At 41.0% G+C, this 27,515-nt stretch overlaps 1 protein-coding gene across 1 annotated transcript; it reads right to left on the bottom strand.

Annotated features, from left to right (window-relative positions):
• Positions 1-999: 999 nt before the first annotated feature.
• LOC136867454 (uncharacterized) lies at positions 1,000-27,479 on the bottom strand. Its single transcript, XM_067144661.2, has 3 exons — positions 26,971-27,479; positions 2,406-2,562; positions 1,000-2,185 (listed from the first exon to the last, which is right to left on the bottom strand). Exons 1-3 carry the CDS (start codon positions 27,149-27,151, stop codon positions 1,867-1,869), a joined length of 657 nt encoding a protein of 218 aa, XP_067000762.1. The 5' UTR covers positions 27,152-27,479; the 3' UTR covers positions 1,000-1,866.
• Between the last annotated feature and the right edge of the window lie 36 nt (positions 27,480-27,515).

Raw genomic sequence — 27,515 nt, 5'->3', positions numbered from 1 at the left:
ATAAACCTCCACAAGAAGATCTTCTTGGCCAAAACGGGATTTTAGGCTTTCAATTGCTTTGCTGTAATTTATTCGTGTTGGGGGGAAGCTCTCAACCACCTGCCTAGCACGTGATCCTTTTACTGTTGCCTGTATTAAATATTGAAATTTATCCTCCACAGCTATTTCGGGATCTTCATCTATTTTTGAGAACTGACTCCAGAATGGTAGCCACTCCTTTAAATCCCCTCCAAAGGTGCGGAATTCTAACTTCGGCAACTTGAATTTCTTGGTTTGTTGGTTGCTAGACCTACTAGCAACACTACCTGCTTCATATTCAGTTTGTTGAACCTGTATTCCCGAAATACGTAATTTAAGGTCCAGATACTTTTTCTGATACTCATCAGCCCCTTCCATTTCCTTATCAATATCCGCCTCGTCATCGTCTAATAACAAATCGAGCACTTTCGAATCTAGTTCGTTCAAAATCGCTATCTTACTTTCTAACAAGGTGGATAATGATTGAAGTTCCGTAATATTAAGATTTTCCTCTTCAGTCAAATCACTAACCTGTTTAGCAATTTTCGTAAACGAAGTCCTTGTCGCTCTCCTATGCTTCAGTAATTTATCGAGGCTTCCGTGCTCCATGTTCCTCGTGGGTACGGTGATTCTTCCTTCTTCAAGACGTAAATGTCCTGTCACGGTCGCCACTAAATGTTGTGTAATACCATTACACGCAGGAACACATTTAAGGAAGTCTTACAATTGGTTTGCACTGAATTTAATGTTAAAAAACATTTCTTTATACAGCTCACATCACTTTACAAAAACATAGCGGCCATTACTCGCTTCCAACTGTTCTTTTTTCTTTTGTCCAGCATGTAACACTGCCGGCAAAATGGCTGACAGTATTGACAGCAAAGCCTGATGCAACACAAGCAGTATCAGCGTCTTGTTTACTCCTAATCTGTCAACGACGGTAATGCCAAATACTAAAGAGAAGTGGTGGGTCGTTTACTTATTAAGAGACAGATCAAAAGTGGGAAGTTCGTGCTACTACATGAAAAGTTAGAGGAACACCCAGAGAAGATTTTGAATACTGTAGGATGTCAGTTAACTCATTTGAGGAAGATAACATTTGAATAACGCGCACACGGATGCTGGAGAATGAGTCAGTACTGTAGGAAGTCTGGCAGTTACTTCAAGGTAACTTTTATTAGCATCAGGAACAAGACAATAAGTGTTTAAGAAAAGTATTTTGGAAAAATATTAGTCGGTTGTATAAGAGATATGAGATTTTTGACACGCAATAGTATTTTAACAGTAGCATTCACTCTTAATCCGTTCACGGTTGAAATGAAGATAAAACATAATCCTTCGGTCTACAAATGACCACGGCTTTCCCGTGGTCCGGCAGATCTGCATTCAGATCGACCAATCAAGCAAAGGTGGGTGGCTCTACACCTCTGCATTCGGCAAATGGAGGGGGACCGGTCTCCACCGTCGGCTGTCTTGAAAATTGTTTCCCCGTGGTTTTTCATTCTTCTGCACTAAGGGGAATGGGCTACTGCCGCCAATCCCCTCACCTTCACCGCGCATCTCCTTCATACCACAAATCCTCTGGCCTGAGAGCCATCGTTAACGTCTAAGAGGCCCGGTTCTCCCTTCAGGGGAGGAATGAATTTAGTAATAGTTCATCATTCTCTGTTTCTACATTAACGTACTTATGGCTTGCGGTGGCAGGATTGCAGGAGGAGATAAAGGAGACTATACAGGCTAAATACTAGGACTGCTGACTCATAATTTCATTGAAGGTTCCGATGGGCTGCAGGCATCAAATAGAGGCGGATATGAAGGATAGACTCTGAGGTTTATTGGGACGAGGTTTTATTTCGTGTACGATTTTAGAAGTTGCATAACTTCAATCTGAAAATTGAGTTTGTTCGATGAATTCATACTTTTAACATACGGAATTAATGATAAAAAGAACATTTCGTCTGGATCTTGTTGAGGCTGTGAAGCATTAGATTTCAGCACATCCATTACTTCCTTTTCAAAGGTGTCCGTATCACATTTTCTTTTCTTGGGTTCTCTGGGTGTTATCTTGTTGGTGATCCTGTCGGACAGTGCTGAGTTGTTTAGCTCAGTTTTACCATCATCTTTACTGCCCGCTTGTAAGACTGATTCATCCGTACTTCTAGAGGACCTGTGAACAGTTAAACTGAATTAAAACTGTTACCCAATTTTAATAATAACAGTAAAATCTCGGTTATCCGGATCACGTTAATCTGGATATTCAGCATATCCCAAGATCGGACCTGGTCTCTTTTGAGTCGGATAAACGAGATTCTACTGTATGAGTGAAATAGTGTAATTTAACAGTAGTCCTCAGTGTAAAGTAGTTAATAAAGATAAAATATACATACTCTGTAAGCTGGATACACGACTGTAGGAAAGACATCTTTCTGTAGAAAACGTATGGTCTCTTGCCTTTGGTTGCGCCGCCATTTTTACTCTCCTGGAATTTTAGTGCTCTCGTATAGGAGTCTCTGAGGCTTTTCCATCGTTTCTGAATTTCCTTTCCTGCAAATAATATTGTTTGTCATTACACTTCTTTTCGTGATACTTAGCTATTGCTCATAGTATGGACGAACCTCCACCCCCCCATCTAGATCATGTAAAGGTACTCTAATATCTAGGGAGTCTGCTCACATCTGATGGAAAATGTACGAGAGAAATTATCGTCAATCAATCAATCAATCAATCAATCAATCAATCAATCAATCAATCAATCAATCAATCAATCAATCAATCAATCAATCAATCAATCAATCAATCCTGATCTGCATTTAGGGCAGTCGCCCAGGTGGCGGATTCCCTATCTGTTGTTTTCCTAGCCTTTTCTTAAATTATTTCAAAGAAATTGGAAATTTATTGAACATCTCCCTTGGTAAGTTATTCCAATCCCTAACTCCCCTTTCTATAAATTAATATTTGCCCCAATTCGTCCTCTTGAATTCCAACTTTATCTTCATATTGTGATCTTTCCTACTTTTAAAGACACCAGTCAAACTTATTCGTCTACTAATGTCATTCCACGCCATCTCTCCGCGGACAGCTCGGAACATGCCACTTAGTCGAGCAGCTCGTCTTCTTTCTTTCAGTTCTTCAGTCCGAATAATACAGGCGAAAGAAGCTTTCTAAAAAAGGAAACTAAAAAAAGTACCTACCTACTAACATCTAAGGTCAGCAACATGGAGGTACGAAAGCACTTCGTGAACAATAATTGTATGTGGAATGTTGTAAGCTATGCGTCGGAAATGTGGACCCTGCGAAAAGCGGAAGTATTGAAAATTAAGGCATTTACGATGTGGTGCTGGACTGATAAAATGAGAACGTTCCAAATGAGATGAGACATGCACCTTTGTTGAAACCAGGGCGGGCGGGGGGGGGGGAGTTACTGGGGATCAGACACCCCCCAACCGCATGGAATTTTGACAAAAGAAAGTAAACGGAAACTGACAATAAACTAGCGAAAATCGACACAGTGGGTTGCTCTTTTGAATTCACAGAGACATATTTGTAAAACCAACAGATCTCTTGAATCTGTTTTTAAGAAGCCTGGGAAGTTGGATTTTAGATAATAATCTGATTATACAAATCGTTGAAAAACTACACTGGCGGGTAAAAAAAAAAAAAAATACCAAGAAGGGTTTGAGCTAGATTAACGAACGTTGGTAGGCGTGTTTATACATCTGTAAGATGACGTTGACTCAATTTTTCCGCAAATCGCATTAGTGCAGCGCTAGTAGCGGCCATTCTTCTTCTTCACAGTACCATATCAGGTTCCCCTGACGTTGGCAATCACTGTGGCGAATGCAGTACGATCTCTTGCTAGGTGGATAAGTCTTTCAACACTGTGAATTCCAGTCCATTCTTTGATGTTCCAAGCCATGATGTTCGCCTCTTCCCGACACCTCTTCGACCCTGTATTTTGCCTTGTACAATCCGCTGTAAGATGAGGTAACGGTCATTTCTAAGGATGTGGCCAAGGTAAGAGATCTTCCGGTGTTTTAATGTTTCAACGAGTTCCCGACTTGCTCTTGCCCTTCTGAGTACTTCTTGGTTCGTTAGTCGTGCAACCCACGAAATCCTGAGCATCCTACGGTGGATCTGTATCGGTGCGACGTAAAAAAAGAAAAACAGTAGTATGGAAATTAAGATCTAATGATGAAATAAACAGAAACATAGAAAATATATCAGAAACCATAAGAAAAAGGAGATTGCAATTTTTTGAATATATTTACAGATTGGATGTTTCCAGATTAACAAAAAGGATTTTCAAGTACCTCTGGGACAAAAAGGCAACAAACTAGCTGGATTCAAGAAGTAAGGAAAGATTTAGAAAGATATGAGAGAAGAAGAAACTCTGGACAGAGAGATTTTTAGAAAGAGGGCAGTTAGTTTGAAAGGATTCCAAGGAAGATTGAACAAGAAACCCGGTGCGAAGTGGGCCGAGGACAGAAAGAAACAGCATAGTGAAAGGATGAAAGAATATTGGAAGGAACGGAAGAAAAAACAACAAAGTATAAAGAATTGAATTGAAATTGGCACGTGGTCCTTAGCATGCCTCATCGGAAATAATAATAATAATAATAATAATAATAATAATAATAATAATAATAATAATAATAATAATAATAATAATAATAATAATAATAGTTTAATTTCGTGTCAGAGTGTTGAAAAAACTTAAAATAGAAATAAGGTATTATATACAAATAAAACAAAGTACTTTTATGTCACAAAACATGTTTCACACAATGTCTGCCCAGAAATGGGCAACTGAAATTCCCTCTTCAGTGGCTTGAATCAAGTCTTGAAGTGTACAACGAACAGGGCAGGACTGACAGTCATACAGGTGTTGGGTAGTTTGTTGCTTCCCACAAACGCAGAAGTCTGACTGATCTTTCAGATAACCCCATTTTTTAGGTTATCATTGGATTTACCTACTCCACTCCTCAAACGATTCAGTGCCTTCCAGGTTGTCCATTCCAAATGATGATCAGGGAATGGAGATTCAGAAGGCACCATCCAATCAGAAAGATGCTCCATTTTTGCTCGCCACATAGCACAGCCTTGAAGACATTGAGGAAACATTTCCTGGACTTCAGTCTTCTCAGTGAAGGGATAGTGAAGAATATCGGGATACATGGCTTCTGCGATGCCTCACAGACTGCTTACGGGGCTGCTGTGTACATAAGATCTGTTAACAAAAAAGCCGAGGTTCTCACGAGACTTCTTTGTGCAAAATCAAGGGTTGCACCTCTTAAACAGATTTCAATTCCCCGTCTGGAATTGTGTTGTGCCTTAATTTTGGCTCGCCTCATCAAGGAAACGCTTGAAACTCTACGCACTACCCCCGATGGTGTACTACTTTGGACTGATTCAGCAATCGTATTAGCTTGGTTACGCGGATGTCCTACAAAATGGAAAACATTCGTGGCAAACAGGGTGGCAGAAATTCAAGACACTGTGCCAGCCTCCCATTGGCGTCATATTGAATCACTGGACAATCCTGCAGATCTTGCATCACAAGGAATACAGCCACGGCTTCTTCAAGACAGTGCACTATGGTGGGAAGGCCCCAGCTGGCTGCGTCTAGACCCTGCATCATGGCCAGCACAATCAGGATGCGACACCTCGAAGATCCCTGACCAAAGAATTATAACATCACTTATTGTCATAAAATACGATGATACATTCCTGAATAGATTCTCATCCTTAAACAGATTACTCAGAACAGTTGGTCAGTGTCTCAGATTCTCTTCCAATTGCAAGAAAACTCGCAGTGAGCGCGATACATCACCACTGAAACCACAAGAGATAAATAATGCCTTCATGGTCTGTATCAAAATCGTACAATCGGTCTCTTATCAAAGAGAAATACTCTCTCTCAAACAAGGTAAAGCTGTTGATGCAAATAGTGCACTGAAGAGTCTGAGCCCAATTCTGGAAAAAAAATGGGTTTCTTCGAGTCGGAGGAAGAGTACAAAACGCACCAGTTCCATACGAAGCCAAGCATCAACTTATATTTCCTCCTGATCATCACCTCACCAAACTTATCTGCCTGAGTGAACATGTAAGGTTACTACACGCAGGACCTCAATTACTCATTTCATCGCTGCGACAGAGATATTGGATACCGAGGATTCGCCAAATCGTTAAGAAATGCATTCATTCGTGCTACACATGCTTCAGACTGAGAAAATCAGCAGCTCAACAGAAAATGGCAAACCTCCCAAGATTTAGGGTTACTCCTACTAGAGCCTTTATGAACGTTGGAGTAGACTACACTGGCCCATTCCTAATACGGATAGGCACACGACGATGTAAGACAACAGGAAAGGCTTATGCTGGAATATTCACATGTCTTTCGATCAGAGCTGTGCACATCGAAATCATCTCTGATCTTACAACAAGTGCATTCATGGCAGCACTACGTCGTTTCACCTCACGTCGAGGTTTGTCCTGCCAATATCTACAGCGACAATGGCACCAATTTCATTGGTGCATCGAGGGAATTAAAGGAACTTCAGAAGTTCTTACAAGATCCGAAGCAAGAAAAAGAAATTGTGAAGATCGCAGAAGGAATAGGCATTACCTGGCACTTCATCCCTCCATCTGCACCTCATTTTGGAGGTGCTTGGGAATCCATGGTAAAAGCATTTAAATTTCATCTTCGAAGAACGATGGGAACAACAATACTCACCTTTGAAGAATTAACTACCCTATCTTCACAGATCGAAGCTTGCCTGAACAGCCGCCCGCTATCAAGATTTAGCGATGATCCGACAGATTCATCCTATCTCACTCCATCACACTTCCTTATCGGTGAGCAACTCACGGCACTTCCCGACCACGATCTCAAACCTTGTCCCATCAATAGTCTCTCTAAATGGAGACATATACAAAAAATGACTCAAGACTTCCGGAATATGTGGTATAAGGATTACCTTAACACACTTCAGCAACGTTACAAATGGACACAAGAGCATCCTAACCTACGTCCTGGTGATCTTGTGTTCATCGAGGATGACAACCTCCCTCCTCTTCAATGAAGAAGAGGATTGGTGGAAAAGGTCCATCTCGGAGATGACGGTCTCGCCAGAGTAGCTACTGTCAACACCACTTCTGGTGTCATGATGCGTCCTATCAACAAGTTGTGTGTATTGCCAGAAACGAACTGGGAATGATCATCAAACTACAGTTTGCTTGAACATTATCAACGTACTGTTATAAAAATCGTGTTTGCCCTATTTTTGACTAGTGCATTTTTGTGTGCATATGTTCCATTTTATTATTTTTCTGCAAAAGGCCAATACCTTTTGGTGGGGCGGTATGTTAGGTAAATTTATTCCCTGTAGTAGTCTTTGTCTTGTAGGTTGGCAGCTGTATAAAATGTGTACATTATTAAAAAAAGACAAGATGTCGGAAAGCTTAGTTCGCATTTATTTCACATTTCATTATCTGAGGAGTGATAATGATGATGATGATGATGCTTATTGTTTAAATGGGCCTAACATCTAGGTCATCGGCCCCTAATGTTACGAAATGGAATGACAAATTAAAAGTCCAAAATCCTCCACTGACGAGAATTCAAAACCTGAGGACGAAGAATGAATGGATGGATATGAATTTAAAACAATCAGTGGATCCGACACGCAATGTCTCGCATTCACAGAAACTGACATGAAATAATAGTATTACTGACCAAGGGACTGCATCTATAGCATAATACTGAATCGATGATGCTTTTAGTCCAAAGGAGTCCAAAATCAAAGTCATCGGCCCCTCATAATAGTACTTATCGCTAGGAAAGTAGAATCATGGTATTTGTCATGCTGCGGTACTAATCAAAAGTAGCGTAGACTCGCGGTATTCCACACATTATGGTACTACTCATAGGTAATGAAATTCGCATTTGTAACGCACAGCTATGGGGTTTCGTACATTGCGGCGCCATTTACAGGCAACGCAAACCTATGGTGTTCATCACGTAAGTTTACTAACCACAGGGACTCGCGCTATCCCTTGGTGTTCCTCATATAGTGGGCACTAATAGGCAAGCCAGAACCATGGTGTCGCTCATATAGTGCTACCAATCACAGGTACTGTAAAGCCGGCAACGTACTCTTTTGCTACTAATCACAAACCTATTTGGTACCGGACATAGTGGAACTACGCGCAAGTAAAGGCGACCCAAGGTGTTCCCTGCATGGAGATACTAATCACAAGTAGTTTCATGGTTCTAATACAATCATCCCTTGGTCACCCCTTTTAGTCGCCTCTTACGACAGGCAGGGGATACCGTGGGTGTATTCCTCGTCTGAGTCTCCCACCCACAGCGGGTTGTGTGTTTGGTCCGCGAGAGATATTTTATTTCCCTCAAGTCCGCCGGCAAGCCGGTTAAGAACTCCTATCCGCCACCTGGGACGCGCCACGTGGGAGTATCACCTCTCCACCTGCTACGCCAGCGTAGTAGGTTCGTGGTATTTGAGGAGTATCCGTTCAAAAGGTGCTTTATCCACTTCCAAAAAATAAATCGTTTTTTTCACATGCATTACAGTAGTTCAATAGTATCGATTGCCATGAGCAATCCAGACCAGGAAGATGTAATTCTTTAAAATTTGTGCCAAATTTGATCATGAGTACATTCCATGTGCCTTTTATTTCACGTTTCTTGCGCTTTTCCTACAACTTTCTTAAGGTGAAAATAGCACCTTTTGAGCAGACACCTCTCATTTTTCGATGGATAGAAGTATACGCTGAAGGGAAGTCCCACCTCGCACAAAATATGCATCAAAAACCAACACTAAAGATAGTCTTAATTACGTACTTTTATAGTTATGTATTTCAGCTGCTAATTACTGGTAGGCATACGGTACACTATCAGAATCATGTCTGCATGAACTCACAATTCCTGAAGCATAATATAAAGTATAGGGTTATTTTAAGCGGTTTGATACCTATGTGTTCAAAGATTAGCCATTAGAATGGCTATTATTATATGTAGACCTATATGCGTAACGTTAGTGCTGTATAGTTGTATTTAAACTGCATCTGTAGAATACACCAACTTTTATGAATTTTTCATCTAGTAAAGCTTATGTAGGCGTACGTGTACATTGAGTTACGCGTGCGAGGAAGAAAGAATTTGGATTTTTACGCTAAATACAACGTTGCAGTCGGAGGGTCGGACTGTAAAGCGAGTCTCATCCGCTACCTCCGATTTACCTCCGGAGCACTGGAGCTCCGCAATTCATTCCCTCCGTCGGTAGTACCGGAGATAACCGGAGGAGCGCCATAATCGCAGTCTCCGATTCAATCAACCGGAGGGACACCACCTGATCACAGCACTACCTGGTGCCACTGCACATAGTCCTTGCGGATGTTGCATGTTTTTTTACGGCAGTGTATATGCATGGTAACCATCACCATTTGCATTAGAATCTATATTTGATATAACTTTCTTAATAACATCTCGTGATCTACATATATTAACATAGTCCTTCTGCGTCTGTACGGCATTGTAGCTGACGTTGAAGTGCAAGCTGTAGCTGTAGCAAGTATGTCTGCCATAAGTGACGACATACGCAAGCGCAGTAGCTGTCATAAGTGTGTACTTTGTAGCGAGGTGGTGGTGATTATTGTTTTAAGAGGAAGTACAACTAGGCAACCATCCTCTATTGATACTAATCAGACGGAAAGAATGGAAGGGGTCTGACACTTCGAAAAATGAAGGTATCGGCTAAAGAGAGACGAGGGCCACGATGGGCGTGAAAATGAAACACTCAGATAGGATAGATGAAAGTGAGGAGCCTAGTACAAGTAAGTGGAAGCAATGCCAAGACTCAGCTAAGGGACCCGCAGACGCCAACCCACGCTGCCAAGTTGTGAGCCCCTGGGGCTCCTTTAGTCGCCTATTACGACAGGCAGGGGATACCATGGGACATGGGTGTTATTATACTGCCTCCACCCACGGAGGGTAGTATGCTTACAGCGTCCGTGAACAGGCTATGACTACACTTGCGTGATTTCCCGCCGCGGGACAAGAGACAAGGAGCGTCTTCAAAGTCGTCCGCTCTAGAATAGCCGGAGGTCCATTTGGTTTCCTTGTTTTCCCGTTCAGCGCCTGGCCACACTTGCGGGAAGAAGACGCTGTGGTATTGCGCTCTTGTTTGAATATTGCGCGTGGTCCATCTGTGTTCGTTTTGTACTTTCAATTCGCAGAATGGAATTAGACAGTGAATTAATAATTTTGGACATACAAAAGTACCCGTTCCTTTACGATACAAAGGACCAAGAGTTCAAAAACAGAGACATGAAGAGAGATGCGTGGTTTTCAGTAACGGCCGCTGTGTTGGGGGGGGGGGGGGATGTTGTATTTCTTTTGCTGATAGCATTTCTCAACAAACAGAAAAGCATTTCAAATGAGGTCACGGGCCTCCTGTCATACTCAGAAAATGTACCTTTGTTGTCTTTTAGTTGTAGGAACACAAGTTGTCCACATGATGACCTGTCACTTATAATAGGATGGATCCAATATTTTCTTTGAAGACGACGAACAACCAACGCAGCACAGAACGCAACAACGGAGTTATTATTTAATGAAATGTCTTTCATATGCAGAACAATGGCAATGCTTTGCTACTTTACAGTATACAACACACAAATAAAATCACGCCCTGCAAACACGCAAGTGTGGCCGCCCACCTCGTAGGTCGTCCAGCTGCGTGAAATACACGCAACGCAGCATGAAATCACGCGAGTGTGACCGTAGCCCAGGGATGGCGAACCTATGCCACGCGTGTCACCTACGAACAGGATTTTGGTGGCACGCCACATGAACATATTAAACATTTTATATACGTCTTGTGCTACAGACTATACAATATCACATGGTTCGTATAGTCATAGTGTTTCACGTGTGAGAAATAAATATCGAAAACCTGGCCGTCAGTCGGTCAGTGAGTGAAGTTTGACGTGTGTGTGGTAGCCAGTAGCGCGTAATTATTCGTTGTGTGTTACAGTTTATTGAATGTCGTTTGTATACGGACCTCACAAACATGTTTTCGGTGCCGAAAAAACAGAAACTTAACAAAAGTAGTAACCGGATTCTTGAAGAACAGTGGACAACGGAATTCAGAGTGATAGAAATAAGCAATAACGCTTTGTGTTGCCTGTGACTGAAAACCGTCGTGTCCCGCACATTTAATGTAGGCCAAAAGCACCATTTCCGGACGAATCATTTAAATGTTCGTTCCATGTCAAATGAAGAAAGAAGAGAGCTCGTTTCACAGAAAATCGAAGAATACACAAAGCAAACTATTTGTTTTGTATCATCTTTCAGGTCAAACAATAATATCAGTGCGGTTGTTTCCATCTGTCTCACTGCATGTTAGAGCATGGGAAGCCGATTTTTGACGTTGAGTTCTTGAAAGAGACTTTCTTATCGACGTCCGATACATTAATTGAAGACTTTCCCAACAAACGGCAAATAATTAACAGAATTAAAGAAATGCCAGGCAGCCGAAATACTGTCAAGGGTAGATTAATAAGAATGAGTGAACATGTTTCGGAGCATTTGAAAGCTGATTCGGATAACTCCCAGATGTATTCAGTATGTCTTGATGAAAACACGTATGTGAACTTACAAGAAAGAATTGCTGTTTTGTCTGATTTACTTGTGAAAATATGATGAGGGGAGGTAGGAATTAGTAAAATTGTTAAGTTTACGAAATATGACAATAGGTAAGGATATAATGAAGGATGTGAAGCAAGAACTTGTATTTAAAATGGGCTTTGACTTACAGAATAGCCTCAAGTATGGTGGGTATTCGTAATGGGTTTATGCAATTTCTTAAAGAAAACGTTAAACACCCTACAATGAACGTTGTGAAGTCAACAGTTAGAATCCGCCTTGGTTCAGACCTATGTGCTTCTTGTGTGTTACTGAAGACAAGAAGTTATGAACCTAGTATAAATGACATGGGTACTAAATGTGAGAACGATATTTCACTCGAAGTTCATTAGCAATACTAGTATTTTAATTGTTTTATCTAATAATATTTGATGACGAGGTGTGTTACAATGGGAGCTTATTATATACTTTTACAAGTAATGTTAGGTATTCTCGAAATACTTAAAAATGTATTTTTGATGTTTTTACAAAATACAACCACGAAACGTGCAGTCAAATGTATTTACAAGATATATATTAAATTAAGTAAGTAAATAAATCACTAAAAGAATAACTTATTATGAAACATAATTGGGAATTAAGAAACGAAGTCGTACGGGGGGGGGGGGGGGTGAGCCATTCCTTAAAAGAAAATAACAAGTGGCACAGTAAACAGTTGACAATAATAAAACAGACTTAAAATGGCACACTAGCTGAAAAAGGTTCGCCATCCCTGCCGTAGCCTTTATTATGAGCTCGGCGCGGAAGCGTTTGAGCTTGGTCGTTTCCTCTGGGGAGTTGTGCTGTAAATGCACCTACCATCTAGAACAGAACATACCCGAGCCCTTTATATTTGTGAAGCATCTCATTAGGTACATCAGATGGAAGCTGTAACAATTCCTTAAGAGCTCCTCTTTGCGTAATATTAGCGTCATATACAAACTTACACGGATTGTTACTTGGGGATACTGTCTGAAAATTGTCCGGTAAGCTACGACATTGAGTGGTCACATATACAAATTCTGTTCATGGCACCTCGATTACAAATATAGGCCTATACTTTTTATTTTGCATTATTTGCATTTTTGCATTCTTTGGATTTTTAAATTTTAGCAGCATTTTCTTTAATTTTGGAGAATTGTTCGGTCATATTTTGGAGAATTTTGTCTCTTTAGGGTAACTGTCGGTGGGAATGTTTTATGGCGCAGAAGGTTACAGTAGGTAACTGCACAAGTACAGGCCTAAAATGTCTGTACCGAGCTCGATAGCTGCAGTCGCTTAAGTGCGGCCAGTATCCAGTAATCGGGAGATAGTGGGTTCGAACTCCACTGTTGGAAGCCCTGAAGATGGTTTTCCATGGTTTCCCATTTTCACACCAGGCAAATGCTGGGGATGTACCTTAATTAAGGCCACGGCCGCTTCCTTCCAACTCCTAGGCCTTTCCTATCCCATCGTCGCCATAAGACCTATCTGTGTCGGTGCGACGTAAAGCAACTAGAAAAAAAAAATGTCTGTGGTGCGGCGATGATGTAATCGAAGCAATCGTTTCGCACCCACGAGCGGATGACAGCTGTCACCGTTCTTCTTTATAATAATGTTATTTGCTTTACGTCCCACTAACTACTTTTACGGTTTTCGGAGACGCCGAGGTGTCAGAATGCTGTCCCGCAGGAGTTCTTTTACGTGCTTCTAGTAGTAGTAGAAAACCCCGGGTTCTGGACACCAAAAACGGGTTTCAAAATTTCACAATTTTTGCGTATTTTTCTCAGAATTTCATAATTTTTAGATCTTATCCTACAAAAACATGAAAAACCTAAAATCACTAGTTTTTCAACACTTCGCACAAAAGTTAAAAAATCGCGATGTTTCGTTCTGCTCCACAAAATCCTGCAAACTTTTCCACACCTACAACTTTAAACCATTCTTTCATAATTCTTCGTATTTCTTTTCTCGGAATTTCATCTCTTTTTCTAAAAATCACCCATTTTTAGTAAACAATTATCAAAAGTTAATATTTCTATAAAATAAAAAAATAAAAACCCCAAATCACTCGTTTTTCGACAATTTGGACGAAAGGTAAAAATCGCAATACTTCATTCTGCTCCACAAAATACTGCAATTTTTTCTACTAAAAGAATTTTAAAAATAAATTTATCAATATAAAATCGAAGAAAATTAAGGAAAATTAAGAAAATAACATAAAAAATGATAAAAGTATAAAGTTAAAAAATAGGTCTTTATATTGATAAATTTGTTTGTTATCTAATACTAGACACAGTTTTTGTTCCTTATAAATGAAGACCTGTATAAGTTGTAAAGAAACTAAGGAATTCCAACATTTTGCTATACACAGAAAATCTAGATTAAACGAATGTAAGGAATGTAGAAATAAAAAGCAACGAGATAAATATAACTGCGAAGATTTCGAATATAAAGAATTTGAAACATATACTCGTATTAGAATATTAAACAGACAAGCAGTATCAGCGTCTTGTTTACTCCTAATATGCCGACGACGGCAATGCCAAATACTACAGAGAAAGTGGTGGGTCGTTTACTTATTAAGAGACAGATCAAAAAGTAGGAAGTTCGTGCTACTACATGAAAAGTTAGAGGAACACCCAGATAAGATTTTGAATACTGTAGGATGTCAGTTAACTCATTTGAGGAAGATAACATTTGAACAACGCGCATAGGGATGCTGGAGGATCTTCAAAATGCAGAAGTATTTAGTCAGCAGTATGTAAAGTTTGTTGGTTACAAGGAAAATATCCAAATAGAGGAGGTGACTAATACTAAAAAAGTATTAAAATTTACCTATGACAGCAATGACATTTACAGTAAGATACAAAAGTTAAAAACTAGAAAAGCAGCTGGAATTTATAAGGTTTTGGGGGATATACTAAAGGCAATGGGTTGGGATATAGTACCATGTCTGAAGTACTTATCTGATTATTGTTTTCATGAAGGAGCTATACCAAATGACTGGAGAGTTTCTATAGTAGCCCCTGTATATAAATGAAAGGGTAATAGACATAAAGCTGAAAATTACAGGCCAGTCAGTTTGACATGCATTGCATGTAAGCTTTGGGAAAGCATTCTTTCTGTTATATAAGACATGTTTGTGAAATTAATAACTGGTTTGATAGAAGACAGTTTGGGTTTAGGAAAGGTTATTCCACTGAAGCTCAACTTGTAGGATTCCAGAAAGATATAGCAGATATCTTGGATTCAGGAGGTCAATTGGACTGTATCGCGATTGACCTATCTAAGGCATTTGATAAGGAGACTACTGTCCGGTTCCATGGCTAAATGGTTAGCGTGCTGGCCTTTGGTCACAGGGGTCCCTGTTCGATTCCCGGCAGGGTCCGGAATTTTAACCTTAATTAAATTCGCTGGCACTGGGGCTGGGTGTATGTGTCGTCTTCATCATCATTTCGTCCGACTCGTTGGCTGAATGGTCAGCGTGCTGGCCTTCGGTTCAGAGGGTACCGGGTTCGATTCCTGGCCGGGCCGGGAATTTTAACCTTCATTGGTTAATTCCAATGGCCCGCGGGCTGGGTGTTTGTGCTGTCCCCAACATCCCTGCAACTCACACACCACACATAACACTATCCTCCACCACAATAACACGCAGTTACCTACACATGGCAGATGCCGCCCACCCTCATCGGAGGGTCTGCCTTACAAGAGCTGCACTCGGCTAAAAATAGCCACACGAAATTATTATTATTATTATTATTATTATTATTTCATTCTCATCACGACACGCAGGTCGCCTATGGGAGTCAAATCAAAAGACCTGCATCTGGCGAGCCGAACTTGTCCTCGGACACTCCCGGCACTAAAAGCCATACGCCATTTCATTTTTTCATGGGAGACTACTGGCAAAAATGAGTGCTATAGGGCTAGAAAAAAGATTGACTGAATGGGTGGCTATATTTCTAGAAAACAGAACTCAGAGAATTAGAGTAGGCGAAGCTTTATCTGACCCTGTAATAATTAAGATGGGAATTCCTCAAGACAGTATTATTGGACCTTTATGTTTTCTTATATATCGATGATGTCTGTAAAGAAGTGGAATCAGAGATAGGCTGTTTGCAGATGACCTTATTCTGTACAGAGTAATAAATAAGTTACAAGATTGTGAGCAACTGCAAAATGACCTCGTTAATGTTGTGAGATGGACAGTAGGCAATGGTATGATGATAAACCGGGTTAAAAGTCAGGTTGTGAGTTTCACAAATGGGAAAAGTCTTCTCAGTTTTAATTACTGCGTTGATGGGGTGAAAGTTCCCTTTGGGGATCATTGTAAATACGTAGGTGTTAATATAAAGAAAGATCTTCATTGGGGTAATCACATAAATATGATTGTAAATAAAGGGTACAGATCTCTGCACATGGTTATGAGAGTATTTAGGGGTTGTAGTGAGGATGTAAAGGAGAGGGAATATAAAATATAAATCTCTGGTAAGACCCTAACTAGAGTATGGTTCCAGTGTATGGAACCGTCACCAGGATTACTTGATTCAAGAACTGGAAAAAATCCAAAGAAAAGCAGCTCGATTTGTTCTGGGTGATTTCCGACAAAAGAGTAGCGTTACAAAAATGTTGCGAAGTTTGGGCTGGGAAGACTTGGGAGAAAGGAGACGAGCTGCTCGACTAAGCGGTATGTTCCGAGCTGTCAGTGGACATATTGCGTGGGAGGACATCAGTAGACAAATAAGTTTGAGTGGTGCCTTTAAAAGTAGGAAAGATCACAATATGAAGATCAATTTGGAATTCAAGAGGACAAATTGGGGCAAATATTCGTTTATCTTCTTCAGTCCCGAACCTGTTTGCGCATTCAATATGTTATATTTTTTAAAATAATTTTTAAATGTTCACCAAAGAAAATTATATTTTGCTAGTTTTTTTTTAAATGACTTGTAGCACATATGCTACATCAGGACTCAAGAGTTGATTTTTCTACCTTTATTTATCTTTTCCTTGTATTGTATTATTAAAATTAAATAAAATGACATATACGCAAGGACTGAGGAGGTTTTAAGAAGGGGAATTAGGGATTGGGATAATTTACCAAGGGAGATATTCAATAAAATTCCAATTTCTATGCAATCATTTAAGAAAAGGCTAGGAAAGTAACAGATAGGGAATCTGCCACCTGAGCGATTGCCCTAAATGCAGATCAGTAGTGATTGATTGATTGATTGATTGATTGATTGATTGATTGATTCTCTTTTCCAAGAAACAAAGTATTTGGGGACTGGAATGTGTGTTTTTTCCGTGAACAGGATTGCCTCAGTTTCGCACAGTTCATATCGTGCAGGAGGTCTACTTGGAAGCATTCAGGTACCAATTTGAAAATGTCTAAAATTAAACCACACGTTTCAGTTCATTTAAAACAAATCGTAGCCGAGTTTGGTGATAGTGTGTTTCCTACACTGTAAGCTGTGCGAAACCAAAGTATTGGCTGAAAGACGGTTTACTGCGACGCAGCATATTGGTCGCGAGAAGCATGTGCGTGCTCTTGAGCGTTCATCAATGAAAGGTGTAATTCAGTGCTTGTTATACCTATTGTTGCTTCGACATCCGCCAAGTCTTCACAATTTACTGTAGGGTAAGGTGGTACAATTTCGATATGGGTACAATTTCGATCAAACTAAGGTTTAGCATATATTTTCCACTTCGGAGTGTTGGTAGTACTTGCCTAAGTGTGGCGTTACAGTGCGGAAGGTGTACTGTGTTGCTAGTGGTTGTGTCAAGAATACAGCAGTTTGTGCTTCAGAGATACATATTTCTTCTTGTAGCAAGGTGAGTTGACTTGCTTAGTTTTGTGCTCTGTTATAAAACTGCCTAGTTTTCACAGGCTGGCAGACAATGATATTGTGAGGTTAGAACCATGCTGTTTATTTCTGCGTGTGCTGGCACTACCACAGAGAACTCCTCCGTGACATGTGCTGCCATCTGTTGGCATGCAGGGATAGTATGTGACGATAGATACAGTAATACCAACAGTACATTTTCGATCAGCAGACAGGTACAATTTCGATACACTAGTACAATTTCGATCGGAGGAAATATATTGGTTTAAGCAGTTAAATAGCAATATTGTGTTACAGTAAAAGTCTTGTCCGCCTCCGTAGCGTAACGGTTAACGCTATTAGCTTCCCTCCTCGGGGAGCCTAGGTTCGATTCCCGGTACTGCCAGAGATTTATAAATGGCAGGAGAGGTGGTATGTGGTGAAAATAGTACATGCAGCTCATCTCCATTGGGGGTGTGGCTGCAAAGAGCTGCACCACCTCGGAACGAGGGCACAATCAGATAAAAAGAAATATCTTATTATGAAGCAAAAGAGGATGATGTTGTTATTTAAGGATTTCAGAATCTAACTTTCTCCTGACTTAAAAAAAAGAATGTTTTAATTTCCTACTCTCTGAGAAACAAACAATATGGTTCCTAACTCAAATTCACATTTATGATTTCATGGTATTCAGAAGCAAACACTGCCTTTATGAACTCATAGGTCGAACGATGTTTGGAATTTTATTCGTTTTCACTCACAAAATAAAATAAAATAGCCTATGCATTAGGTTAATTTATTGACAGGGCTGTATTCTGCACATTCTCATCCGAATGTATTCGTTGATTTCAGATGCCGCGGAAAAGACCAGAAAATAAAATTTATAATAAGTGGAATCAGATAGCGATGGGAGCGGCAGTGAACAGTGTAATTAATGGGCATCTAAGCATTCGAGGTGCATCAGAATTATATGACATTCCTTTCAGTACGCTACATGGCAAAATAAAAATTAAAAAGGAAATACAAGCTGGATTAAATCCACAAGTTGGAGACAAAATTGGTCGCCCAACGGTACTCACACTTGAAATGGAAGGGGCCTTAGTCGAGAGGCTTCTATCGCTAGAGCAACGAGGATTGGGTCTGACGCCTGTTCAGGTGAGGAAAGCTGCATTTGAGTTAGCTGAAACGAACAATGTCAAACATCCCTGGAGCTTAGATGATAAGATTGCAGGGATTGATTGGTTTCGAGCCTTTTTGAAAAGATATCCTAATTTAAGTCTGAGAAAACCTGAAGGTCTATCACGAGCCAGAGCTGAAGGGTTAAATAAAGAGGAGGTAAGTCATTACTTCCAAAATTTGGAAAATATTTTGGAAGAAAATGACATGTTTGATAAACCTGAGCGCATATACAATATGGACGAGACCGGCTTTCCTCTCAACAACAGACCTCCTAAAATAGTCAGTCGGAAGGACAAACGCGAGGTTGTTTCATTAACAAATGTGGAAAGAGGAGAAAATGTGACAGTGGTTGCGTGTATGAGTGCATCTGGTTCGTACATTCCACCAATGGTCATTTTTAAGGGAGTTAGGAAGCGCCCTGAATTCCATGATGGATTACCTCCTGGTTCCATCGTGGAGATGAGCGATTCGGGGTACATTAACGAAGAACTTTTCATGACCTGGCTTCGACACTTCAAGAAATATAAAATGACAGGAAAGGTTCTAATCATTCTCGACAATCACGGGAGCCATACGAGCCTGCAAGCTATAGAATACTGTCGGGAGAACGAGATAGAACTTTTCGGATTACCCCCACACAGTACACATGCTCTACAGCCGTTAGACAGAACATTTTTTAAGTCCCTGAAGGCTCATTACCACAGAAATGTAACCGAGTGGATTCATCGTAACCCCAATGACAATCTTACAAAATCAAGATTCTGTCCTATTTTCTCTACTGCCTGGTATCAATCGGCGTCAGCTGGATCTGCTATCAAAGGTTTTCAGTGTACAGGAATAATGCCATTTTCTAAGGACACTGTTCCAGAAGAAAAGTTTGCTCCTGCTGCGTTACTTCAGTCCCCTATTACCTCATCTGTTGCAGCTACTTTCAGCAGTGCGAGCAGTTCATTTGAAACTCCAGCTTCTTCATCCCCTAGCATTCCAACTACTGCCAGCAGTATGAGCACTTCGGAAACGGGACTTGTCACAACATCAAACGAAGTAAATGAAGACAAGATCGACACCATAACGCCAGCATCAAGCAAGAACTCACCCCAAGATGCTGTCAGAGTAATTCTGCCAACGCCAGAGAAGAAAGTGTCATTACGTAAACGGAAAACGCAGACATCAGTGCGACTGACTTCAGACGAAAATCTGAAAAAAAATCAGAAGCAAGAGACGTCTTTTTCAACAGGCACAGAAGAAAAGTAACGATAAGGGTAAACACGGGTCTGCCAGTGTAGACGAAAGTATTATTCGAAGCAGAAGATTGCCAGCAAACTACGATGAGTGTGGATTTTGTTTGATGAACTATTACTGTGTACAATCAATGAAAAAAGGTGACTGGATTCGTTGCCAGAAATGTAATGTTTGGTATCATGAAATATGTGTTGGTGCAATAGGAAAAAAACACTTCGTATGTGGAAGATGCCAGTGATCGAAGTTGTACCAGTAGGTGATCATAATTGTACCCGGCGAGGTACATTTTCGATCAATTACATTAAACTATGTTTTTTAATCTTGTATCTAAACTAACCACTGTAATCTAGTAATACATATAGGAATACATTCCCTACATTTCAGAGTATTTGTAACACTATTTAAATTCACTCTAGCTTATGTATTTTTTCCGTGGCAGCGAAATTTGCCTTTAGTGATCGAAATTGTACCACCTTACCCTAGTAAGGAATTGTGCGATGTGTTAGTGTCAGGAAATATTCCACTATGTAAACTATCTAATCCAAAATTACGTTTATTTTTGTAAAAACACACAAACCAAAAAATACCAGACGAGTCGACTTCATGTAAGTTTTATTTGCCACTGTGCTACGAAGAAGCGTGGAATCAAATAAGGTGCGGTACTCGTGCGAAGAAGCTGTCGATGAGACAACTGTTGCTGTGGGGTGCTATATAGCCTAATTTGTGATAGAAGCATTGGAACTGGATAGACTAGGCGAAATATGTTTATTACTGAGTGGGTTGACCGTGCAGTTATGGTCACGCAGCTGTGACCTTGCTTTCGGGAGAAAGTGGGTTCGAACCCCACTGCCGGAAGCCCTGAAGATGGTTTTCCATGGTTTCCCATTTTCACACCAGGAAAATGCTGCGGCTGTACCTTAATTATGGCTACAGCCGCTTCCTTCCCATTCATAGCCGTTTCCCATCCCATCGTCCCCATATGACCTATTTGCGTCGGTGCAACGTAAAGGAAATTTAAAAGAAAATCTGGATGGAGCAATACGTTCACTTTCTACATTATGAAACTCTCTTGATGAGGTGGAAAAAAGAGACTTAAATTATGTCAGACTCATAGAGACCGTGGTGCTGATTTTTGAGGGTGTGCATGTAAAAGAAAATGCATTTCTTGATGCATTATGTCAAGATGAACGATTTGATGATCCAGAGCAACATCTTAAGATCTCTGTTTTGTACGAAAACTTGGATATTTTGCTTAACTAGCTGACCATTAGATTTACAAGTTTGTCAGTAGCCCTCTACAGATTTGAGTCTTGATTGCCTGTTACTCTTGCAGAAAAAAGATGGTGACGAGGTCTTTTCAGCTGCAGTAGCCTACGTCTTTCTGAAGAACGACCAGATGACTTGTCCACCGACTTAACCCATGAGTTGATGACGATTCGGAATGTTCTCCAAGGAATTTCCTTTTTCTTTACGTCGCACCGACACAGATAGGCCCAATGGCGACGAAGGAACAGGAAAGGGATAGGAGTGGGAAGGATTTTTTTTGACATAGGCCTAAATATGTCTTATGGCTGGGAGTCATCTGCAAATTTGCGTTGCGGAAGGTACGTCCGAAAATGTGTGATGGAAGTGTAACCCTAGCAACCGTGGAGGTTGTGATGTAAGGTATTCATGGATGGCCGGACAATGTTACCTAGCTACCGTGCTGGCTATGTCACATGATATCAGCAGCCGTTGATGGATGGCCATGGTCGAGAGATATGAGCACTGGGCGAGTTGGTCGTGCGGTTAGGGGAGCGCAGCTGTGAGCTTGCATCCGGGAGATAGTGGGTTCGAACCCCACTATCGGCAGCCCTATCCGTGGTTTCCCATTTCACACCAGGAAAATGCTGGGACTGTACCTTAATTAAGGCCATGGCCGCTTCCTTTCCACTCCTAGCCCTTTCCTATTTCATCGTCGCTATCGTCGGTGCGACGTAAAGCAAATCTTTGACAAAAATGTATGAACATTTCTTTTTTGCTACATGTTCAACGTCGCACTAACACATACAGGGTTTTCGGCGATGGAGGGATGGGAAGGTGGCCTTCATTTGCCTGGTGTAAAAATGGAAAACCACGGAAAACTATATTCAGGGCTGTCGATAGTGGGGTTCGAAAACTCTATCTCCTGAATGCAATCTCACATCTCCATGAAACAAACGTTCACAAAACAGAAGAATTCTAGGACCTACTGGAAGAGACTACAGAAAAGATCCCCAAACATCATGTTAAAATTCTGCTAAGAGATTTCAATGGACAAATTGGTCAAGAAAAGAAATTTATAACCATTGTAGGACAACAGAACCAACAAGAACGGAGAAAGATTAATAAGCTTCTGCGAAAATTTTGAGTTAAAGTTGGCATCAACCCATTTCCTGGCCCTTCCACACAAGAAAACAACCTGGAAATCACCAAATTTTCACTTAGGAAAATTTCAAATTGATCATGTAGCAATTTCTAAAAGAAACCAGAAAGAAATGTTGAATGTTAAAGTGAAAAAGGATGTCACTCCGATCACCACTTACCATTAATCAAAGTAAAGTTTCAACCCGACAGACCCAAACGCAAAATAGTCAGAAAAACAAGAACTGATCAGGAATTTCTTAAACAAAATTCAACCATTTTCCTTGCAAATATCTCCGACCAAAATCCTTCCAATTGGATAGAATTAAAAGATACACTCATAGGAGCTTCCCGGATTATTGGTGTTCTTCCTCGGAAACGCAAACACAGATGCTAGAACGAGATCTGCGACAAGGTTATAGACCTTCGTATTCAAGCCTGGCAAAATTGGAATTCCTATAAAATAGAACACAACTGGCATGAATTCCTCAAAGTCCAGGGAAAAGCCTAAAAAAATATTAGATCCGAAAAACGCAAATATGATCAAAATAGATAGAAAATTTATCGAAAACAATACATGAAATTTTTACAAAACATTCGCTGAGGAACTATCAAATTACCAAGAACCTAGTTTATGTTTCAAACGTCCGGATGGGCTTTTGGAAACAAATAATTAAAAAAAACTGTAAACTTCTCGCAAACTACTTCCATGAACTTTTAAACAGCAAACCTCCTGTAGAACAAACACTCATTCGAACAACCTCCTCCAAATCCAGATTCAGAACCCCACTTAGACTACTAGAAGAAATCAAGCAAATAATCAGTAAACTTAAAAATAACAAAGAAGATGGCTTATCTCCGTTATTGTTCAAGGCGATGATGGCATTATCGGTGAAATGTTGACATTAGGAAGTGAAAGCCTAGCTCAGAAAATTCAAGTAAATAATAATAATTTCGTGTGGCTATTTCTAGCCGAGTGCAGCCCTTGTAAGGCAGACCCTCCGATGAGGGTGGGCGGCATCTGCCATGTGTAGGTAACTGCGTGTTATTGTGGTGGAGGATAGTGTTATGTGTGGTGTGTGAGTTGCAAGGATGTTGGGGACAGCACAAACACCCAGCCCCCGGCCCACTGGAATTAACCAATGAAGGTTAAAATCCCCGACCCGGCCGGGAATCGAACCCAGGACCCTCAGTCAACGCCTTACGAATTAAGTCTCTCTTTTCATCATCATCATCATCTGTTTACCCTCCAGGTTCGGTTTTTCCCTCGGACTTAGCGAGGGATCCCACCTCTACCGCCTCAAGGGCAGTGTCCTGGAGCTTCAGACTCTTGGTCGGGGGATACAACTGGGGAGTATGACCAGTACCTCGCCCAGGCGGCCTCACCTGCTATGCTGAACAGGGGCCTTGTGGAGGGATGGGAAGATTGGAAGGGATAGGCAAGGAAGAGGGAAGGAAGCGGCCGTGGCCTTAAGTTAGGAGGAGAAGTGGGAAACCACGGAAAACCACTTCGAGGATGGCTGAGGTGGGAATCGAACCCACCTCTACTCAGTTGACCTCCCGAGGCTGAGTGGACCCCGTTCCAGCCCTCGTACCACTTTTCAAATTTCGTAGCAGAGCCGGGAATCGAACCCGGGTCTCCGGGGGTGGCAGCTAATCACGCTAACCACTACACCACAGAAGTCTCTCTTTTTCTTGTCAAATTCGAATTCTTCTAGAATATGGAATGGTTAGTGTCGGTCTGCTGAGTCATAAGCTGTCTTTAAGTCTACAAAAGTGATCACTGTTTGTCTACTTTTACGGATTTCCAAGATGGTTTTGAGATTGAGAATTTGTTCTACACCGTACACAAGACCTGCCTATTTTGAATCCTGCCTGATATTCGCCAACTAGGTGTTCAGTTTGTTTTTCAAGTCTCGTGAGTAGGGCTTTAGAGAGAATTTTGTACACAACTGATGGTAAGGTTAGTCCTCTGTATTTATTAATGTCTGTTTTATCCCATTTTTTGTGGAGTGAGTCAATAAGGACACATTTCCAGTCTTCAGGAATTTTCTCCGTAAACCAGACATCTTCAAGAATTACTTGAATTTTCTGTCCGACTCGTCGATCTGAAATGACAGTACAAATTGTTTTAAAATTTATCTAGTGTAATATTTGACAGAGAGGCTGGACTGTAATAAAATTTTGGAATGTAAGTGAGTGGAGCAAATGTGCTGTTTGAAATAGTGTAACATTAGAGCTACGAAGCTCATTTCTTGTAAATTATTGTGTCGGCAATTTTCTCTATTGTACCTGATTTTTGCACTTATAGTCCACTCTTGTCATCCGAACTGACGAGCTCTTTAAATGTTATTTGTTGTTGCTGATTCAGATCATCTATCAACGTTTACAGTCAGAAAAAAAAAATACAATTTCAAAATTTAGTGTTTTAAATTATGCTCTCATCTTTTCTCTGTCCACCCATTCACACCAGCACCTTCTTACACTTCTGTAAACCACGGAATATCCGTAACTATTATTATTATTATTATTATTATTATTATTATTATTATTATTATTATTATTGAAACAGCAATATTATTTAAATCATTAGTATTTGCCCTCGTATTCGTATATTCAAATGGATTATTTATTCATGAAATCCGTTTACATTCCCTGCATTTACCTGGTGGAAAAGTGTGAAACTACGGAAAAACACTTCGAGGATGGCTCAGGAAGGAACTGAAACCTCCTCTACTCAGTTGACTTCCCGAAGCCGATTGAACCCCGTTCCAGCCCTAGTACCACTTTTTCAAATTTCGTGGCACAGCTGGAAATCGAATCCGGGTCTCCGGGGGTGGCAGATAATCACACTAACAACTACCTAACAGAGGCGGACAAAAAATGTGGAACGCTTCACGATTTTGCGTGTAATCCTTGCTCAGAGGCCGTGTGTCGCTCGCCCGGTAGCATTGTCTTATTTTACCTGCACCGGGAGATATTTCGCGGGCGGGGGACGGGGGAGGGGGGGGGGGGGTCATCGCAACTGGTAATAACGTTATTTGAACTGCTCTTTATTAAACTGACACATAAAACATATAATAAATATTAGGCCTATTAACTGAATCTCTTTGTTATTATTTACTTCTTTTTACAAGTTGCTTCAACTCGCACCGACAAAGATAGGTCTTATGGCGACAACGGGATAGGAAAGGGCTAAGAATAGGAAGGAAGTGATCGTGGCCTTAATTAGTATCTAGTGTAAAAATGGGATAACACGGAAAACCATTTTCAGAGCTGCCGACAGTGGGGTTCGGACCCACTACCTCCCGAAGCTCTCAGCTACGCGACCCTAAACGCACGGCCAACTCGCTCGATCTCTCTTTGTTAGTGTTTCACGTGCAATCAGAAATAATAATACTAATAGACTGCCTCTATGGTGTAGTGGTTAGTGTGATGGGCTGCCACGCCTGGAGGCCCGGGTTCGATTCCCGGCTCTGCCAAGAAATTTGAAAAGTGCACAAGGGCTGAAACGGAGTCCACTCAGTACCGGGAGGTCAACTGAGTAGAGGGGGGTTCGATTCCCTCCTCAGCCATCTTCAAAGTGGTTTCCCCACTTCTTCTCCAGGCGAATGCCGAGATGGTACCTAACTTAAGGTCACGGGCGCTTCCTTCCCTCCTATCATTCTATCACTTCCAATCTTCACTTCTCCCTACAAGGGCCTAGTTCAACATAGCAGATGCGGTCACCTGGGCGAGGTACTGGTCCTCCTCCTCAGTTTTATTCTCCCCACCCAAAGTCAGACGCTACAGGACATTGCCCTTGAGGCGGTAGAGGTGGGTTCCCTCGCTGAATCTGAGGGAAAAACCAACTCTGGAGGGTAAACGGTTAAATAAATAAATAAATAAATAAATAAATAAATAAATAAATAAATAAATAAATAAATAAATAAATAAATAAATAAATAAATAAATAATATTAACATAAAATGCCCGTAAATTATGTTTGGTCCGCCTCTGTCTTGTAGTGGTTAGTGTGATTAGCAGCCACTTCTGGAGGCTCGGTTTCGATTCCCGGCTCTGCCACGACATTTGAAATGTGGTACGAGGGCTGGAACGGGATCCACTCTTCTTCGGGAGGTCAACTGAGTAGAGGAGGGTTTGATTCCCACCTCAGACATCTTCAAAGTGGTATTTCGTGGTTTCTCACTTCTCCTCCAGGTAAATGCCGTGATGGTACCTAACTTAAGGCCACGGCCGCTTCCTTTCCTCTTCCTTGTCTATCCCTTCCAATATTCTCCATCCCCTCACAAGGCCCCTGTTCAGCATAGCAGGTGAGGCCGCTTGGGCGAGGTACCGGTTCTCCTCCCTAGTTGTATCCCTGAACGAAAGTCTCACTCTCCAGGACACTGCCATTGAGGCAGTAGAGGTTGGATCCCTCGCTGAGTCCGAGGGAGGATAAGTAGATTAAGAAAGAAAGAAAGAAAGAAAGAAAGAAAGAAAGAAAAAAAAGAAAGAAAGAAGGAAATTGTGTTTGAATAACCAGTTTCAAAGAGGAGGAGACCCTCTCCCGGCGACAAAATTCCACGTACGCCACTGGTGAGGACTGTATCGTAATTAATTAATTAATCAATTAGTATTTATCCAACTAGGTATACTTGCCAATATTGTTTCTTTCTTCTGGTTCCAGCTCCTCCCATTTTTCTCCAACTAGCGCCTTGGAAATGGTTGTCCAAGCTCGTGCCTTCACGTCACGATCTTTATAGCCCTGATTTTTCATGTCGTAAACACATGGATGCTTCTGGACCTCCAGAATTAATAGTTCACTGTCAATAAAGTCCATTATGAATAAAATTAAAAAAGAATAAAACACTATACAACTACGCAGTAGATAAAGCACACTTTAACTTGAGCTTGTGTGGCCAGGCGAAGTCGCGGCAAAAGCTGCTCGATTATGGACAGAGACTCGTTCGGCTGCGTTACGACCTTGAAGTTGTTCCCTTCGCTCAGAAAGGAACCGTCTGCTCTGTCTTGCCTCACGAATTTAATCCTATGGTGCGTATTTCACACAGAACAACCAATACATTCCTCGCGCTTCATTTGACGCAGATTTCAGACAGGAAATGCTGCTCGTTTGGCCGTGGCCGTAACAACAGAGCAGCAGCGTTGTTATTAACTTACTCGACTTAGTTATTCTATTGCACGCT

The sequence above is a fragment of the Anabrus simplex genome, chromosome 3 (genome assembly GCF_040414725.1).
Source record: "Anabrus simplex isolate iqAnaSimp1 chromosome 3, ASM4041472v1, whole genome shotgun sequence".
In the NCBI taxonomy this organism is placed as follows: Eukaryota; Metazoa; Arthropoda; class Insecta; order Orthoptera; family Tettigoniidae; genus Anabrus; species Anabrus simplex.
The sequence above is the reverse complement of the archived record's forward strand: the minus strand, read 5'-3'. Positions and strand labels throughout refer to the sequence as shown.

Bases quoted from the DNA above. Each gene is read 5' to 3' on its own strand.
- LOC136867454 (XM_067144661.2), bottom strand. From the start codon at position 27,151: ATGGACTTTATTGACAGTGAACTATTAATTCTGGAGGTCCAGAAGCAT. The intron at 2,563-26,970 runs GCAAGTATACCT...TATTATTTGCAG, and splicing joins AGAAGAAAGAAACAATATTG to GAAAGGAAATTCAGAAACGA. The intron at 2,186-2,405 runs GTATGTATATTT...AACTGTTCACAG, and splicing joins TCGTGTATCCAGCTTACAGA to GTCCTCTAGAAGTACGGATG.